General features: G+C 38.6%; 1 protein-coding gene across 3 annotated transcripts in view; it reads left to right on the forward strand.

Moving 5' to 3' along the window:
* The window catches only part of LOC136864423 (uncharacterized), a 995,241-nt gene that overhangs the window by 952,523 nt on the left and 23,253 nt on the right, over nucleotides 1-19,465 (forward strand). For all 3 annotated transcript variants that reach the window (XM_067141399.2, XM_067141400.2, XM_067141401.2), the window contains one exon: nucleotides 13,870-16,838. In XM_067141399.2, coding sequence (XP_066997500.2) covers nucleotides 13,870-16,838 — 2,969 coding nt within the window. The remainder of the gene's footprint in view (nucleotides 1-13,869; nucleotides 16,839-19,465) is intronic.

Genomic DNA, 19,465 nt, shown 5'->3' on the forward strand with positions numbered 1-19,465 from the left:
AATACCAATTTTCAGGTCTATAATATAATCAGGTTCTGAAATACAAGTAGCGTCATTAAAGGCATTCGACCTCTTTTTCACCCTTTTCTACCCTTCCTATTGGAATTTTCCGAAAACAAAAAATACGTGATTGTTTATTTTTAAAGGAGATTCTAAATACCAATTTTCACATCTATAAACTTTTAAAGTTTTGAGATATAGATACACTCATTTTAAAAACTTCCCCTTTTCACCCCCCCCCCCTCCCATTAATTGAATTTTCCAAAAACAAAAAATACGTGTTTGTTATTTTTAAAGGAGATCCAAAACACCAATTTTCAGGTCTGTAATATCTTCACTTTCTGAGATATAAGTAATCTCTTTAAAGGGATTCAACCCATTTTTCACTCCTTTTCACCCCTCCTATTGGGACTTTACGAAAACAAAAAAAAATACGTGTTTCTTTAATTTTAAAGGAGATTCTAAATACCAATTTTCACATCTGTAAACTTTTAAAGTTTTGAGATATAGATACACTCATTGTAAAATTTTACCCCCCTTTTCACCCCCTTAGCGACGGAATATCCAAAAATCCTCTTAGCGAGCACCTACATCTTAATATGAATATATCCCCAAAATTTCATTTCTTTATATCCAGTAGTTTTGGCTCGGCGATGATGAATCAGTCAGTCAGTCAGTCAGTCAGGACAAGTTATTTTATATATATATATAGATATATGATATGAGTAAGGAAGTGGAATCTGAGATAAGGCTTGTTCCGAGCTGTTGGTAGAGAAATGGTGTGGAACAACATTAGTAGACGAGTAAGTTTGAGTGGTGTCCTTAAGAGTAGGAAAAATCACAATGTGAAGATAAAGTTGAAATTCAAGAGGACAGATTGGGGTAAATATTCATTTATAAGAAGGGAAGTTAGGGATTGGAATAACTTACCAAGGGAGGTGTTCAATAAATTTCCAATTTTTTTAAAATCATATAAGAAAACTCTAGGAAAAAAACAGATAGGGAATCTGCCACCTGGGCGACTGCCCTAAGTGCAGATCAGTAGTGATCGATTAATTTTTAACGCATGTTTGAGAGAACAGTTGAACCGATCAACATTGTAAAGCATTTTGACGAAAGCTCTTGGTCTGTAGATTTGCAGAGTGTCCTTAAAAGCATAAACATTTATTGCTGTATATTTTTAAATTATTAGAGAAAAATGTAGCATTCTTATAGGCCAAAGAGCTTGCCAGTACTTAAAGGCCACCTGCTGGTCCACTGCTGGTCATGTGTGTAAAGGGTGCACACACATGCACCAACAGGTATGAAGTCTCCTCGCTGTAGTCTATATAAGTGAGCAGTCAGTCGTGACTTGTGGTTAATCGAGTGTTTCACATAGATTACACATTCATAATAGACGCTGTCATCATTTTCCAGCTCCAGTTTTCTGGATGTGGTGTAGAAGTGCTCCCTATTTCTTTCTGTCAGAGTAGAGTTTGTTTCTTTATACATCTTCCCATTTCACATTCTGGCTTCCTGCTGATCTTTTCCCTGTTACAAACATTGTCCACCTTGTGGAAATCCAAAGGATTGTTTGTACTGAGATGTTCCTGACTCACTTATTTATAAAAACATATAAATCTGAAATAAATTAAAAATATGAAAATTAATATTCATTAAATAAAATACATAATCGTCGGACCTTGTACTCTCACTTAGTTCTTACCTGATTACTTACACATACGTTATTTGATGGGCGCCAGCTACAACTCGATGCAGCAATAAGAGAATGAGATTCTTGAATATCTCTAGGGTGTGGGGTAATAAGCTTACTCCTGACAACATACCATAATGGTTCTGGGAAAAGGAGATTGTCGTTTTGTTTCCCCATTAAATTTGAGGTTATCCAATTCTACCATTGAAATAAAACAATAAATTAATTTGAGAGAACAAAATATATTCTTGAAATTATTTCGATAAAAATAGTAAGACAGGCTGCGATAAAACAGATGAGAATATGAAAGTATGACATTAGAACTGAAAGGAACTAGGCATTAAAATGAATTCCTCTTGACCGGACATTTAAAAAATTATACAAGAAATTTATCCCTCACTGGTTCACTTGACTGTACCTTCAACACTTTGAGTGTAATTACGACATATTCCTTTGAGTTGGTGTTTAGCTGTAGGTGTATCAAGCCTAATTTGGTGATGTATCCTTTTTGTTTCACTGACTACTAAGTATCCATGTTACTGCTGCTTCTCCATCCAGATGGCTGACTATCATCTCAGTACAACACTTCATGGCAAGTCTCTCCATCCATACGACTTCATGGCAAGTCTCTCCGTCCATATGACTGGCCGACCAACTGTGGCTTCACTCTCCCAATGACTCCAACTAACTGACCGACTGAGGCCTCTCCATCCCTTTGACTGATGCTTTAAGACACTGGTCCAGCTTATATAGCCTTTAGTTGACACACCTATGCAATCTCCAAAAATAACAATGATATACTCCCACCTGGCTCCAAATGTTACATACAATGGTGAAATTGCCTGGGGCACCCTAGGTTTCTCCAAAAAAATGAGTTCATTGCCAAATGCACACGATGACAGAGCGATGACTCGGCAGTTACGCTAGCAGTATTGCAACATGTGCTTTGCAATGTTAAAACTTATTACAAAGCATATCCATATATGATATTATGTAGCAAGTCTTACTTTACATGGTTAAATACTAATATTCACACACACACACATATATTGAAAGAGGAACGCCCATACTTCAGCTTTGTGGAGAGCATGGATTAATGCCAAGGCGTGTATGGTTCATGCTTTAGAGAGTACGAGAGAAGGGTAGTGAAATGAGTTCATATTTAAAGTGGAACTTGCAGTTTATTAAAAAAAAAATGCATAGAAATGATATCACCTTTTACAGACTAATGGTTTGAATGTCCTCAAAGATGTGGAGTAGGCGTCATCCCACGGTGGTTGTCAGATGTTGAAGGAGACTCGAACCTGGGCGATCGTGTGATGATAGTGCATCGTGGAATAGTTGTTTAGCTTTGTATTCCACTAAGTCCCATGAAGGGAGTAGAGAAATGTAGAACTTTCGCACAAAATGTCAATAGAATCTGATACGACACTTCTCTACCGCACTGCACTGCAAATTGTGGCGAGAGACTGTTTACTAGCCGAACAAGTTCCACTGTGAATGGTGTTGGACGCACATTACTTTTGGAAAGAGAGATGAATTCAAATCACAGTTCTGTGAAAATAATTATTATTGTTCGTGCAATAGTCGCTGTCGAATTCGAAGTGAAAGGCAATGAAAATAATCTGGAACTTTCCGAGATACAACTGTTTACCACTTCACTTAATCACAGTGTGAAAAGAAAATAACTTAAGTTCTACGGACACAGTCTTTATACTGTTTGTAATGAGTACGGAGATGCTCATGCAATGTTCTAGCACACACACAGGTAGAAATAAATTAAAGTTTCTGCAAAGACAGAAAAGAAACAGTTTATGACACGGTCTCGTGAAAAAGAACCAAGTTCTATTACGACACAGTCTTAACAAAACATCACGTAGTTTCTCATATAAATTTTCTCTTGAGGCACGGTATTACACATAACTTAATACAACTTCTCGGCAGTAAATGTAGACACAGTCTTTCATAGTCCCTTGAAAAGAAATAAAGGTACTGTATTTCACAAAGCGAATCAGCACAGCCTTTGAAAGGAAATATCGGCACAGTTTTATGAAAGAAAATGTTAGCACGGTTCTGCGAAGTGAATTAACAGTCTTTTGAACATGAAGGTTGGCACAGTCTTACGACAAGAAATGTTGACACTGTTTTTCTCACGGAGTGAATCGACACAGTCTTTAAAAGAAAGGTTGGCACTGTCCATAAAAAGAATTCTACTTTCACTAGGGTACAATTTCACGAAATAACCTAACACACTCTCTTGGAAGGAAACAACTAAAGCACAGTCTGTATGCCCTAAGTCCTTTAAGCACAGTTTCAAAATGTCTAGTGATTACTGTACAGTCTCTTCAATACAAAAATTCACAAAACGAAATAATGTTACTCGGCTCAACAGACTGATATTATAAGTGACTAAGCTTTCCGCTTACACGTGAAGTTAGTCCACTGAGAAGGCTTTCAGCACTCGTATCACGTACTTTTAACCACCGGTTCTTAGCCGGACAGAGTATCGAACTGTATCACATCAGCTGGTCCAAACAACGAGACGGTTGGTTCACGACGAAGTACTCACTCGCACACTCCTCCTCGAGGCTGGCGACCCCCTTATATTGCTCAAGGTTGGATGGCCAGACTGGAAATATGACCTTTAAAAATTCATATCTCGGCCATCCTTCCACCGATTTTAATGAAATTTTGAGCAGTAGCATTTATTGTCCAGGTCTACAAGGTGACTTTCTTCAAATCATGATCTGCCCCTCCATTCGTGATGAAATGTCATCGAATCGAATAGAACTTTTGGTGTGACGTCACTTGGCCTTGGCCGGCACTCCGTAGCAGCGCTCGCGTGCATGCTGTCGCCCATGATGCCTGCGTGCTCGGCGCTCATTTTGAATCCATACAGTCGGGTGTTAGCGCGTTCTCCTCAAGAAATATATGAACGCGAATGCTCACAGGGCATTCCAGTTTCAATATACATAGTAAATTAAAAACAATCAATCAAGCGATAATCCTTGCAGAATTGGATTGAATAATAATAATAATAATAATAATAATACAGATATCATCTTGTAACGAGATTTGAACCGTTGCAGTACCTATAATAAATTATGAAAATTACTTAATTAGAGCAGTTCTGTACTGTTCATATAAAAAAAAGTCATCGTGAGCTGTATTTGCACACTATGGCAAAAATTGTTTCAGACTGGGGATAATTAAAAGGGTTTTATTATTGGTGATCAGTCTTATTGCCTTCCCCTCAAAAACCAATGTGAATATGAAAGTCAAGTCTCGTGTCTAGAGCCCTGCAAGGATATACAAAATATTATCCTCATCCGCACTTCCTTCGTCCGCATCCGCGAGTGGTTATCAGCATCCGGGAATGGCTATCTGCGGATATTGTAAATATTTAACTACAGCACATTACACCCAAGGTTTTGAAACAGATCAGTCTGTTAACATAATAGACCTGGTACAGTCACAGGCTTACTAGGGATTTTCTCTTGCGACAACTACCGACGCATTGACCTTTGTTCCTTCTTTCCATTAACTGCGAGCAGGAGCCTGTTAGGCTTAGGTCAGATTTACTGCTTTATGGTGTCAAGGCTCTTTATATATCGCCATTCTCCCATAGCATTGTCAAGGGTCGCCTAACCACAAGCAAAAAATAAGAGCATATCTGAGTGAAAATCAGTAAACTTCATTATTTAGAAATTAACTGCACAGCTATACAGTTTTCATCCGCCAAGACACTAACTTTGCGAATGTCCGCAGATATCCACATCCATGCAGGGCTCTACTCATGTCTCTGGATGGTGAATATGAGTGGTGGTGGTGGTGGTGGTGGTGTTATATACACTCAACTCATCGCACTATTAACCACGACAGGAGCATGCACAAGTGAATACATCCTTCCACAAGGGGTTAGAAAATATGTCTAAATAATTTTAGTTATGCATTTAGTAATACGTATATATTAAAAACAGTTCATTGAAACAGCTTTGTCCAGTCTGTCCTTCCATTACAATGGACCGGAATGCTCTCTGGAATTTCCCGCCGGTGTATCAGGCACTGATAGGTCTGCAATTTCAGTCAACTTTGAGTAATCCAAAGATTAAATCACTAAGTGACAACCCCAATAAAATTGCTGGTGAAGGATTGTCCTAGCCCGCAATACATTCTGTGCTTAGCGGGTTTCACAGAGTTAAGGAGTAACATCTTTACGTAAAGATATCAGCGGAGCTAAATGATTAAAAATGACAGGCGTCTATAGGCAAACCTGCAATTTCGACCAAACTTGCTACACATATGTCTTACTATCTGGAGAAAAATACTGTGAGGGATGGGAGAGAGCAACATTAAAAAAAATCATTGAAAATTACTAATATTTGTGTTGAATGTATACTTCAATCAATAAATGAAAAAAGGTTCCACCTAATCGACACTTTCTCTTTTTTATTTAGCCTTGGGCTGTTTATAAAAACATTAATAATCACAGAACGTTTCGATTGCTTAGCAATCATCATCAGCTGTTTTGCATGTAGCTTAGGTAAAAATAGCATAAAATCGATATCATGATTTACAATAAAACATTAAAAACAGGTGTTGGTAGATGTTGTATAGGTGGAAGATGGGGGGGGAGAGTGCATTGAGGGTGGTTGTTAGTTGGACAATAAACTTATTAAAAACACTTATTGGGTTGCAGCTCGTCTTGCTGGGAGTTGCCAAACCTCTCACTTCACTTGCGAGTTAGATATTGTCGCAAGCAGTTCAGTGTGAGTGGCATTCTATTTCTGTTTTGTGGCCGATATTTTCTGATTGTATTTTAAATACTATTTATGCATGTACAATCGTTGTATTTTAATTTATATTTAGAGTACGATGAAATGCGGTACTGTACCGCTGGCTGGTGTGGAAAAGAGTACACATGATTTATGACTCCCCGTCCTCCCCACGCACTCTTTTCCCCTTGAACTCACTTTTTCTTATTTGTTTTACATCCTGTACTTTTGCCAATAAGGTGTACAGAGACAAAATGTAGGGCAAAGGGCATGTTGAAGGATTTGTCAGGCTATAGGTACCACCCCTGTTAAAGAATAATAATGTTATTGATTTTACGTTCTGTAGCACTTTCAAATACCACCGGACTGAGCCAGGATCGAACCTGCTAAGATAAGAAGGTCAGCGCTCTACTGTCTGAGCTTATCAGGCCGGTCCCTGTTAAAAATAACGCAACATGAGACAATGTCAGTCAGTCACAGTCACAGCAAAATTTGTCCCATTTGTGATCACTCCCATTACAGTGGGAAACAAGAATGTGAAGAATGACTAGTTCATATCACAGCAGTCAAATGAAGGAGGGAACAAGTGAGCCCAAAACGATGGGTAGAAAGGAGTGCTGGAATGTGGCAACATCATGAAATGGCACGTGCAATGCTCCTCCCTCCAACCTTAATGTCAAACGTCAACTTTAGTTAAGTCTAGTATAGAACTTTGAATTAAACACACAACAGTAACTCTAAAATGACAATAGTTCATGTAAATATCAACTTCACAATGAAGAAATTGCAAAAATTCACTTGACCAAAAATTAACAGTAAACTTTCAATTGTATTCAATAATAGTGTTAAAAATAAGTCAATCTTTATGATAGTGGGGCCGAAACTGGTTGGGAAACTGCAATGTTATTGCGTTTTTCAAGTGGGTAGCCAACTCAAGTCCATAAAATCATAAAACTGTTGAAGTCCATTTGCCAGGTTGAATTTGCCACCATTTAAAATAATTTTTTTGCAATGAAAATAACATCCAAGAAATTGCAATATGCCCCGTAATACGTCCTCTGTTATGTATTGTCCGTAAGTGCATTCAGAGTTTAACAGTACTGCTCTTTGATGAGGGGAGGGTAAAATAGCCAATGAAAGCCTGTTTGGCTGTGGTTAAGTTTTTATTTAAACTTACTGTAAAATTGTTTAACCACTCATTGAATACCATAAAGGAGTTCATTTAAAGGTCTTGCTCCATTTTCTGCTTGAATTTTTTCATACTTTCCTGTCCCATATTGGTTGTCCAAAATCAAATACGGTAGGTATTGTGTTACAGATATGGAAACTGAAGCATCAAACCCTTCTTTGCAAACTTCATGACAGCAATTCTGTACTGGGCTGTATCAGTACTGTGGCTATGTGGTTTCCCCAGAACCAGTGTTGAATGCAGTTGAAAACTGCAAACTACAACAGACTCGCTAAGCGATCCATACCAACGTGCCTTCCTCCACTGTCATACTTCTTATCGGTACACTTCCTCGGTACCATTCTCTTCGGTGAACTTCCATGGTCGCACTGTCTTGTGGCACACTGTGCTATCTCAACAGTCCTACACCAGACTTGCTCAGCCTTTACTGGAAATAATATTTCTCTTGTGTACTGTCACCATCAGTAAATATCCTTGAACTGAATGCTGCTCAATTCGGGGCACAAAATTATACTTTAAACAACATGTAGTTTGCAGCCAGAACGGAGACTATGTTTCCTGTTTATACTGGGCATTGCAAGCCTTAATTAATGTACAGTTTTTATTTGGGCAAACTCTACCTGCACATTACAAAAATGAAATTTAAAATATCTTCTGAAAGAGCAGAGAAAAGGTGCCTGATGTCTCATAGGTGAGACATCTGGTATGTGACAGGTCAGTCTTGAGTTCATTAATCATAGAACCTTCAAATTGCGTGGAAACTGAGCTTCAGGGATGTGACTTCATTTCAAACACCCAACATGTATTGGGTAGGATCCAACCTGTGATCATCTTTGTGAAAAGCCGATGATGATGATGATGATGATTGTCTCCTGGCATGGAGGTCTGTATTGAATTTGAAGGATAGTTCCTGTAGTCTATTAATGTGGTTTGATGAGACAGGAGTGGTTTTATGGCACTACTGGTTAGAGATTTAGACTAACACTTCCTGCTATGTTACACTGGACATATTTCACCCTCAGAATACCATGCAAGCTTTTATCATTTTGAAAGGAGTTGATTACTGCTCTATCTGATTATGGTAGTTGCAGTGCTATTAAGAAAATAATTATTATAATTTTGGTGTCTCCAAGAGATGGATGTCCAGTTATAAATAAGACTGGGAAAACCTGAATAAGTGAAAGGGGTAGACTAACTGCATGCTTAGCCCCCAGCAATGGATAGAGCAGTATCAAGCCCTAATCCAACCATGCTAAAAGCCATTGCAAACAGGATCAAAGTATTCATGAAGTCTCTAAACACCATTATCATCCAACAAGGAGATCCTCAGGCATTCAGATCAAGGATTCTTTAAAAACTTTGTGTAGTATAAGAACAATCAGTAGAAGACTCTGTACATCACTGTTTGAAATTAATACATTGTACCTCCCAACTATTCTTGAGAAGAATGGCAGCTCACATTAAAAAATAAAATAAAAAACACACATGGTTACTGTACATATTTTTATTGATTCATAGTGCTTGTGGCAAGTGCGTGCTAGTGTAAGCTTAGCACTACTTCTTGAGGATCCTAGGGTGGCTGGGTCAAACTATGGTCTTCGATAATTTTTTTTAAAAATTCTTTATTAACGTTTAGTTTCCGTAAATGAATGTTTATTGTACAAGGAAATGAAGGAATTGTAAGCACAAATGTCTGCACAACTGGGACGTAACCCTAGTGCAGCAAAATTCCAGATCCATAGGCAAGAACAGTACTGCTAGACTACTACAGATGAGCTGGCTGTGGGAGTATAATAAGAATAAAATTGCCTTATACCATTTACTTCACCAATTTTATTTTCTTGTAAATGTTAAAGGTATGTTTTATTATCTCAATTCATTTATACCTAATATCTCATATTAATATATGAAGTATCAATGAAATCAGGGACCCAAACATACGAGGGTGTCCTTGCAAGATGAAAATTGAGAAATCCATTACGAAAGCTACTACATTCTCACACCACTGAATTGTAGTAAGAAGCATGAATACCACTAACATTGGAAATTTGTTATATTAAGTGCACCAGCCTGAGTGACTTGTACGGTAATTAGCCTTCTGGAGCCCAAGATGTCAGGTTCAGTCCAGACTCAGTCCAATGGTATTTGAAGGTGCTTAACTATGGCAGTCTCATTTCTCATATCAGTATATTTACTGGCACATAAAAGAATTTCTGTGGGACAAAATTCTGGCCTCTGGAAATCTCCAGAAAATGCAAAATTACCTGGTGGAATGTAAAATCATTTTTGGTACTTCTTTTTATTTTTGTTTTATGTTCCTCCGACAGGTCATACGGCGACGATGAGATAGAAACATGACTGGACTGGAAAGGAAGCGTCTGTGACCTTAATTAAGGTACTCATGTGAAAATGGGAAACCACAGAAAATAATCTTGTGGGCTGCCGACAGTGCAGTTCAAACCTGTTGTTCACTTGAATGCAAACTGACATCCATGTAACCCAAACTGCGTAGCCACTCGTTTGGTACAGTAGTAGTAGTTGTCATATTAGCTGAAGAATACACATCTTTCTGAAGAAGTGGAATAAATACCGGGCTTTTTTCCTCCTGTCCAAGAGTGGATGACAATTTTAAAATCTGAAGTGCACAGACCTTCTTTGTCTTCTTAAGTTTTGATCAGAGCAGGCTAAAACTACAGTGATACAGTAACTATGTTGAGTAACAGTTGACATTACTTACGTTAACTACCAAAGTGATGTTCTTGCCCAGAGTTCTCTTCGTAAAGATTAGGTCTCATGACACACTTCAACTTCTGCTTGCCAATTTTTGGAGGAAAGGGTCCAGAATGGGGAATCTTTGCCATTTCCTTCAGTGACAATTATGTCGCTGGATTCCTCACCAGTGAATTTTTAAAATTATGGACCCTGAAGAGAGGTTGTAGAAGTTGAAGACCTTGTTCATTAGGATGACTATGGGCAGCCTATTAGGGAGGAGCCAAACAGAATTGATGCAATTTGATTTTACTTCATTGTTGAGATGCAGGTTTGCTCTGAATGCTGGGATAACATACGGAACATCACAATGCTGGGTATTCATATTACGGAAAGAAATGCAGCCCTAATTCAGTGTCCAGAGATTCCAATATGTCTTAAATGTCTCTTAAATGGCTGTAGACTTTAAACAGGTATAAGAGTACCAGAATTTCACCCTGAAAGGGGTTCTTGAACATGCCAGTAAGTTCAATCAGTCACTACTGATCTGCATTTAGGGCAGTCACCCAGGTGGCAGATTCCCTATCTGTAGTTTTCCCAGCCTTTTCTTAAATTATTGCAAAGAAATTGGAAATTTATTGAACATCTCCTTTGGTAAGTTATACGAATTAACTTACTTTCCTATAAATCAATATTTGACTCAATTTGTTCTTTTGAATTCCAACTTAATCTTCATATTGTGGTCTTTCCTACTTTTAAAGACACCACTCAAACTTATTCGCCTACTAATGTCTGTCCAAGTCATCTCTCCACTGACCGCTCGGAACATACCACTTATGATATAGAAGTTGATTCCCATTGGGAACCGTAAATATTTGTCCCGAATGAGTAAAATTTATTATATCCACATACCACTCAGCAGTTCGTCTCCTTTCTCCCAAGTCTTCCGAGCCCAAATTTTGCAACATTTTCGTAACGCTACTCTTTTGTTGGAAATTGGAATTACTGAGGTGGGTTTCCTACATTTTCAAGCACTCTTAAATGCAAACCAACTGTGCTACAGTTCAATCCTACCACCTTGAATGTAGAAGGAAAACACCTAACGAACAGTAAAATGAAAGGCAAATACTGGAAAGGACAGCAACAGGGGAACTGAAATCTTCGAGAAATAACTTATTAACAACCATATTGGAACGTTATCCTTAGATTGGCAAGACAGCTTATATATAGCTTTTTTTTATTAGGCTATCCCTCAGCTTAGTAACTTGTTATATTGTTCTACTAATTAGATTATTAGTGTCATACATCTCTAATTCTGCCTAACAAAGTCCCATTTACTGATCTATCTTCAAATCATGAATTAAAGTTATTTAAAATTTCTTGTTTCAGTCATCACAACTATTTTTACTTGGTTACTGATATATTATACTGACCTTCTGTTATCAACATTCTAGCTGGTACAGTGGATTCACCTTCGAAGAAGCATAAAGTTTCAGTTGCTTTATATTTGAAGGCTATCCTGTTTCTTGATAGTTAAGTGCTGAAAATATTTTTAATAATTAGTTACCATTGGATCTGAAGAGGCATCTGGGAACGAGATAATGTCGCCCATGTGTTCTCTAACCTGACAGTTGTGGACCAGCTGAAACTGCACACTCATACTTTTTTGTTATCATCAGCTTTCTGTGCTCCCCATAGAACATCTGAAGCATTCTCCTCCTGGTTTAGAATTTGGTAGCCTGAGTTACCTTTGTTGATGTCTGTTCGATGTCATTCTCACTACAGTTACCACCAGCCTGCTTTAAAGTTTCACAAATGTCACGAGGCTCCAGAACCTCTAAAATAGTGTTCTGGTTCATTACTTTTCAATAATTACAGTATTAAAAAAAATGTTTTCATTATCGGTCTTTATTTGTCGAATTATGTCCATTAAATCAGGGTCCATTGCCATGACAGTTCTATTATTACCTGCAGAATTTTTTTGTTAAAAAATGAATCCATGCTTTCCATTGTTCACTCTGTTAATGTAACTTTTAGATCTACAGTCTGTTGAGCACTGAATATAATGGTTGCAGCCCTATATCATACCTGCAAAAGACATACTATTAATATTAAAAGTTCCTATTGTTTTTCTTTGTCTAGTAATATTTTTTGTTTTTTACAGGTACACTACCAGTCAAAGTTTTTGATCACCTATGAAAAAAACAGTATACTTAATTTCAGTGTACAAACACATTGTAAAACTAAATAGACCAACAAAATAAATATTTTCTCTCTCTATCATTAAGTAAAATACAATATAAGTTTTTTTTTTTTGCTAGTTGGTTTACGTCGCACCGACACAGATAGGTCTTATGGCGACGAAGGGACAATGAAGGGCTAGGAGTGGGAAGGAAGTGGCCGTGGCCTTAATTAAGGTACAGCCCCAGCATTTGCCTGGTGTGAAAATGGGAAACCACGGAAAACCATCTTCAGGGCTGCCGACAGTGGGGTTCAAACCTACTATCTCCCGAATACTGGACAATACACTTTAGATTTTAGCCTGGATATAAGATTTTGTAGTGTTTTAGCAGATACTATGTAAATTATTCCATAGATCTTCATCATTAGATCACCTCTGATTTCTGACCTCCCTGTCAAGTTCATCCCATAAGGCTTCAATGGGATTTATGTCAGGTGACTGACTTAGCTAGATCATATTTTTCAGCTCCCCACATTTCTCTTTTCTATTGACATACCCTCTGCACAATTTAGAAGCATGTTTGGGATCATTGTCCTGCTGCAGAACAAACCCATGACCACTAAGTCTGTTGCAAGATGGAAGTGCATTGTTGATCATTATCAAGTGATACCCTTCCTTCTTTAACGTTCCATTAATTATCACCCGCAAAACATCTCCACACCATGATCGACCCTTCACTGTACTTCACCGTTGGCATCACTCACTGACTCTTCATACGTTCCCCATGAAGTCAACAAACTAATATTCGACAATGGCTTCCAAATACTTCGTTATTCGTCCGTGAAAAACTCCTTGGACTACTGCTACACGTTCCAGTTTTTATGTTGCTGTTCCCACGGCAATCTTTTTACCTTATTTTATTTGTGTAATAAAGGTTTTTCGGCCACTATGCACCCCTTTTAACCTTGTTCACGAAGACAGCATTGAACTGTTGAGACAGAGATTGGAGCTGCTAGCATACTGTTTACTTCCTCACGAATTTCAGGTGCAGTATGAGTCCTCTGACATTTACTCTGTACACATATGAGCTGATCTCCCCTGTATGATGATATAAAGGAAGAGTTGCACCACCTCAGAATGAGGATGTGAATTTACTTTTATTTTCTTAGTCTTATTGTTGAAGTTCATGTATATTTTAAAAGTATGCTGTAAAATTATCTAGTTTAATTTAATAATTTGTTCCGTGTAATATATTGACCTCCTACACTGAAATAGCAAAATATAAAACCTTCTGAATAATAATTTTCCTTTCTCTGTTTAGTTCACAATGGGAAGAATTCTGCTGGTGGTGAAGACGAAGGGAGTGAGAGTCCTGAAAGTGGAAATAGAGATGAAGGCTACTCGACCATGTCTAGCGATGTCCAAGGGGAAGCAGTGCATTCTGGAGAGGCAGCAAGCTCCATGGTGACATCAGAACCCTTGAGAAGAGGTTTAGAGGATGTGAAGGAGGCCACAGAAGAAAGTGATACAGCTGTTGTACCTGTGGGATCCGCTTCAGCAATTGTGGTAGACTGTGGTGGAGTTAGTCCTCAAAACAGGCTGCTCATGATGGAAGATGCATGCGATCCTGATGTTCTCTATATACCTTTAGGACTCACTTTAGGATTATCTAGCTCTAATCCTCGTCATAGTTTTCCTCCTTCTCGCGACCTCCTCCCATACCAACATATTATGAGAAGCTTTTCAGATTCTCATTTGTGTCTTAAACTTACTGCTGCTGCATCTTCTCCATGTGCAGGTGTTACAAATTGCCAAAGACAGCATTCATCATTCTCATTCTCATCCACAGCTTCGTCTTCACCATCTGTTCTTCTGTTGGATGTATTAGCATCTGGATCAGGAGATGCAGCACACAGTCAGGCTCATCCTTTACGTAGAACAAGAGCGACAACAAGTCTTCTGACGAGTGCTCTGAATGAACGTCAGGAGGTAGTAGATGACGACGACGATGCACATAGCAATACTGGAAGTTGGTGTAGTGGGGGGGATTTGGTAGTCGAAGGCTGTTGGTGGGATGCAGATTATGTTCAGCACTGGTTACGCCTAGACGATACTCGTAGTGCTCTTCAGCAACAACATCGCGACTTGATGGAGTTGGAATATGATCAGGCAGAGCTTGAAGACTGGAGTATGTCATTGTCTTCTGAAGATGTTACTTCCTCTGGTTCTGCACAGTCTGCAGTTGTCTCCTCAGCTGACTCGTGGTCTCTGTTGTGGAGGCGACCTGGACCTGTGGTGGATACTTTAACTCCCAGTCAACAAATATGTGGATTGCTTCCAAGTATTCAGGAGAATAATGCTCTTGAGCTGGAAGAAGATTCTAATGAATGTCTTTGGAATAATGCTAGTTATCTCTTAGATAGGCCAAGTGAACTTTCAGCGATCCTCCTCGATGGGGAAAGTGGTGACCATAGTGGTGCTAATGTTGCCAACCAGAGAACTGGTTGGCCTTACGGCAGTAATGTTGGAGTTGGTGCTAGTTACAGTTTGGCTTCACCTGGTGGAAGCTGGTCCAGCACAGGCACAAATTCAGAGGAGTGTTGTCACTCGTATGACTGTGCTTATAACGGATGTGTAGATGGAGGTTATGAAAACTCTTCCAAACGGTCCTCGGCTGCAATGAGTGGTTGCAGTGATGATGCCGTAAGCGCGGAGTCTCCAGCTGTTGGAACGGATTTTACTCGAGACTTCTATCGTCTTGTGAAATTTGAAAGTACAAAAAGTTTAGCTTCAACATCATCCCGTAGTCTTATTGGAGGAGCAGGTATGTCTGAAGTTGGGGGTTCCCTTACTCGAAAACCAGGGTCAGAACTGATGTCCACCACACCTGTAATGCAATCACAGGATCGAGAAGAAACATTGCAGAGTGTGTTGAACTTCATTGCTGAGCAGCAACAATATTGTGCATCTAGGGAAAAGGATGATCTAGCTAAGAATCAGTCCATTATGCTATGTGAGGGGCAGCACAGAGGGACTAATGTAAGTAATTGTGATAGTAGTTCGAGGACTTGTTTCGAAGTGCAACCAAATGAAGAATGTATCTCCAATGCAGAGGGATATATAGCTGAACCAAATACAGAAACTGCCAAAGATAAATCTACGTCAACAGTCCACCTGTGTGAAGACAGAGAATTAAAACTGACCAGTATTACTTTTCAGAATACAGATTTGCAAGATTCAGTTGAAAGTCATCAAAAACTAATTCATAAATTGCCCAGTGATGATTGTAGTGAAAGAGTAGTTGAAGAAAGTGTTGAGGATCTTGTCAAGATTGGTGACTGCTGCGAAGAGCAGATCCATACAATAATAGAGGTGAGCACTAGGGATCACGCGCACCTTTCTGTGGACGAGAATGACATTCAGAATTCTTCAAATAAGAGGGAAAAATGTACCGAGGTCCTGCTCAATGTACAGAATAGTAAATCACAGGAATTTAAACAAGATCATTGTATTGATTTAAATACCTTCAATTTGAAAATTGAAAGACCATTTACTGAACAGGTTTGTGCTGGAAATGAAGAAGGTATTAGTGCAACCATGGTTTCCAGGTCAGATGAAATTTCATCCAAGGTACTGTGGAACTGTCCAACAAACTCGTGCAATGATACTCGGTGTGTTAATGTAAATGATGGGGAGTGTGATATAAAGAATAATAATAGTGATGAGAACTTGGCTCTTGCACACTTAATACAGGTCCCACATAGTAGTTGTATAGTGCATAGTAGAAGTGTTTCGTACCAGGAGCTGACTGCCCAACAGGGAAGAAGTGTAGACGTGTTAGTGACTGTAGTTGAAGAAGACGATGAACAGCCAGCTTCTTTAGAGAGCAGCTTTTGTCGTGAAATGACTGAATCATTTACATCAACAGTTTCCTCGCCAGATACTGTGGTCTGTCCTGCTCGACAGGCTCAAAACATTGCAGAATCGTCTATTTCTCTGCAGGAATGCCTTGACGACTCCAGTGCTAGCGTCATAATTATGGATGGTCCACCACATGCTCGAGCTGCCAGTTTCCACGAAAGGGCTACTTCGAAAGATGTGATCGAGGAACTGAATCGCATGATCCGCAAGGGAGATGACGGAACCACACCCCTGGTCTCTCTTAGTACAGTTCCTGAAATTAGCAGTGGTGAAGTGGCTGCCGTTGGAGCTTCGAGACTGGATCTGGCATGTTGCTGCCCAACAGGATGGGTTCATGTGGAACGTGATATTGACTTCACAGATCCTAAGGTAACCTTTAAACTCAATACTTTTAAATTGCAGTATTGTAACATATGCTCTTGATTACCTGTGCTTGAAACGTTTAATGTCAAACCTTTGTGATTAATATTTAGCTTTTGTGAACAACCACTGCTGGTTAGAGTACTGTTTGGAATATAATAATAATTTTTCACATATTTCCCCATTAGCCTCAGGTACGTTTACATGCTTGTATCCATTCACTTGCATCTTTGTCTCAAAGTCTGTTGGATGTATTGAGCAACTAATTTCAGCAAACAACTAGCAGCAATGTGTACAAAGAAATAGTTGTAATCAGCAATGTTATTGTAAAATGTACAGCAGTAAGATAGAATTCGGGTCTCGTACTATTGTAGTGAAGGATGAGGTAACCAAAATTTTAAAAAAATAATTTGGTATACTGTATATAATATTATTGTCTGTGCATAGGGAATATAGTATGAAGTTCAAGGCACACTTAAGCACAACAGCTCTATCCAATGCAGAGTGATACAGATGTCGCACATCCTGAAGTGCTTTCAGTTTCACTATTGCAAAACACAACTTATGGTGAGAGCTGTATAGTCTGTTCTGGGCAGGTATCTGAGAATTATGAAAGTCTAGACATATTTAGTGGTTTATAAGGTGAGGCCGTGTAACCATGCCTTTTTCTCTCTGGGTAATATGATTTTACAAATTTAGAAACAGGCCCAGTTTCATCAAGTTCTGATAACTATTGAACATCACGTTAAACTACTTTAACGATTTTGTCCTGTTAAGTTGTTTACCATCATGTTAAAATAATAATGGCGGGAAGACATTTTGTGTTTTGTGCTCAGTAGTTACATTTCTATTATCTAATACTTACACAATGCCGAGAGAAAATAAGTTTTACATAGAAATAATGATGTACGGTACTTCACCTCTCAGAATAAAGGTTTAAAAAAAAATATATAGATTATCAAATTCTGTGGTGAGAAAAGTACTTAGAGAAATAGAAGAGAAATTCACCTCTATCTCTAATACAGCAATTGTCACTTTAGATCATTGTGGGAGATACCAATGTTGTAAATTGTAAAATAGAGATACATAAAGTTATATTCCATTAATTTATTACTAGGCAAGAAATGTTTGAATTGAAATATAAATTCAAAGGAAGAGAGATGATAAGCACATGTAGCCTACACAATCTATAACATAGTACGCATAATTTCTAATACGATTGTGCTGATTATTAATGATCTTATCTGCCGAGCTGAGTAGCTCAGACAGTAGAGTACTGATTTTTGAGCCCAAGGTGGCAAGTTTGTTCCTGGCTTAGACCAGTAGTATTTGAAGGTGCTCGATATTGGAATGTAAAAAAATTGGGGACAAAATTGCAGCCACTGGGTGTTTCTGAAAACCATTAAAATATGGTTAGTGGGATGTAAAACAAATAACATTAATGATCTGTTAAGGTTATAATATTCAGCTTAAAAATGTCTGAATGGTAATACAGAAGAGAGATTGCACAATAGCAAGATGCTTTAAAATCAAAGCATCATTTCATGTAATGTAATGACATAAACTCTTATCTCATGCTAAAGAAATTATGGGGCTTGCCGGGCTGAGTGGCTCAGACGGTTAAGGCGCTGGCCTTCTAACCCCAACTTGGCAGGTTCGATCCTGGCTCAGTCCGTTGGTATTTGAAGGTGCTCAAATACGACAGCCCCGTGTCGGTAGATTTACTGGCACGTAAAAGAACTCCTACGGGACTAAATTCCGGCACATCGGCGTCTCCGAAGACCGTAAAAGTAGTTAGTGGGACGTAAAGCAAATAGCATTATTATTATTAATTATGGGGCTTACAGTGGTATTCTGCATCACACTCGTCATTACGAAGAGGCTCAACTGTGGATCATTGGTAGTGTATCAGCCTCTGGATCAGAAGATAGCAGATTCAAATCTGGCAGAGGTAGTCTAATTTTTGAAGGGCAGAAAAAAGTCTGTTAGACACTCCATGTTGTATGATGTTGGCATGTAAAAGGTCCCTAGTGACACATTTGGTGATCACACGACAAAATTCATTAAAGCTCAACCTCGCGCACCCAAGTGAGGTTTGGTTTACTCTGCTATCTATTAGGCCTAGAGTAAAACAGAACATCAGAATTGATGAGCAGGCAGCCAGACGGTGTCAAATTAAAATACCTGAACATGGTAGTTGAGGCCATTGCAATAATCTTCAAAGCTCTTTGTTGATGCTGGGGAAAAATGTACCACATCCAGTCTTCTACTGCTCCAACTTGTCTTTCAAAGAATCCTTTTCTTGCTACTTTGTAGGCTGTACGGATATTTTGTTTTACTGATAGCGTGGTCACATTCAAGTGGCTATTGAATTCATTTGCTAACTCATTCCACTGCTTTTCTTTTCCCTTTAGGGATACACCATTTGTCTTTTTACATTCTGTAATAGCCCCATATTTATGAAGTAAATTGACAATCTTTCTCCAGAGAAGTAAATTTACTGCCCCAAACAAGTTTCTTCCAGTCATCTTTCACAGTGTCTTTTCTTTGGTGCATAGTCTTATTTACTGTAGCCTGTGACAGGTCATTCATTCATTGATTCATATCCTAAAGGTGAGGCCTTGTCGCTGCAACCA

Source organism: Anabrus simplex, chromosome 2 (assembly GCF_040414725.1).
Source record: "Anabrus simplex isolate iqAnaSimp1 chromosome 2, ASM4041472v1, whole genome shotgun sequence".
Taxonomy (NCBI): Eukaryota; Metazoa; Arthropoda; class Insecta; order Orthoptera; family Tettigoniidae; genus Anabrus; species Anabrus simplex.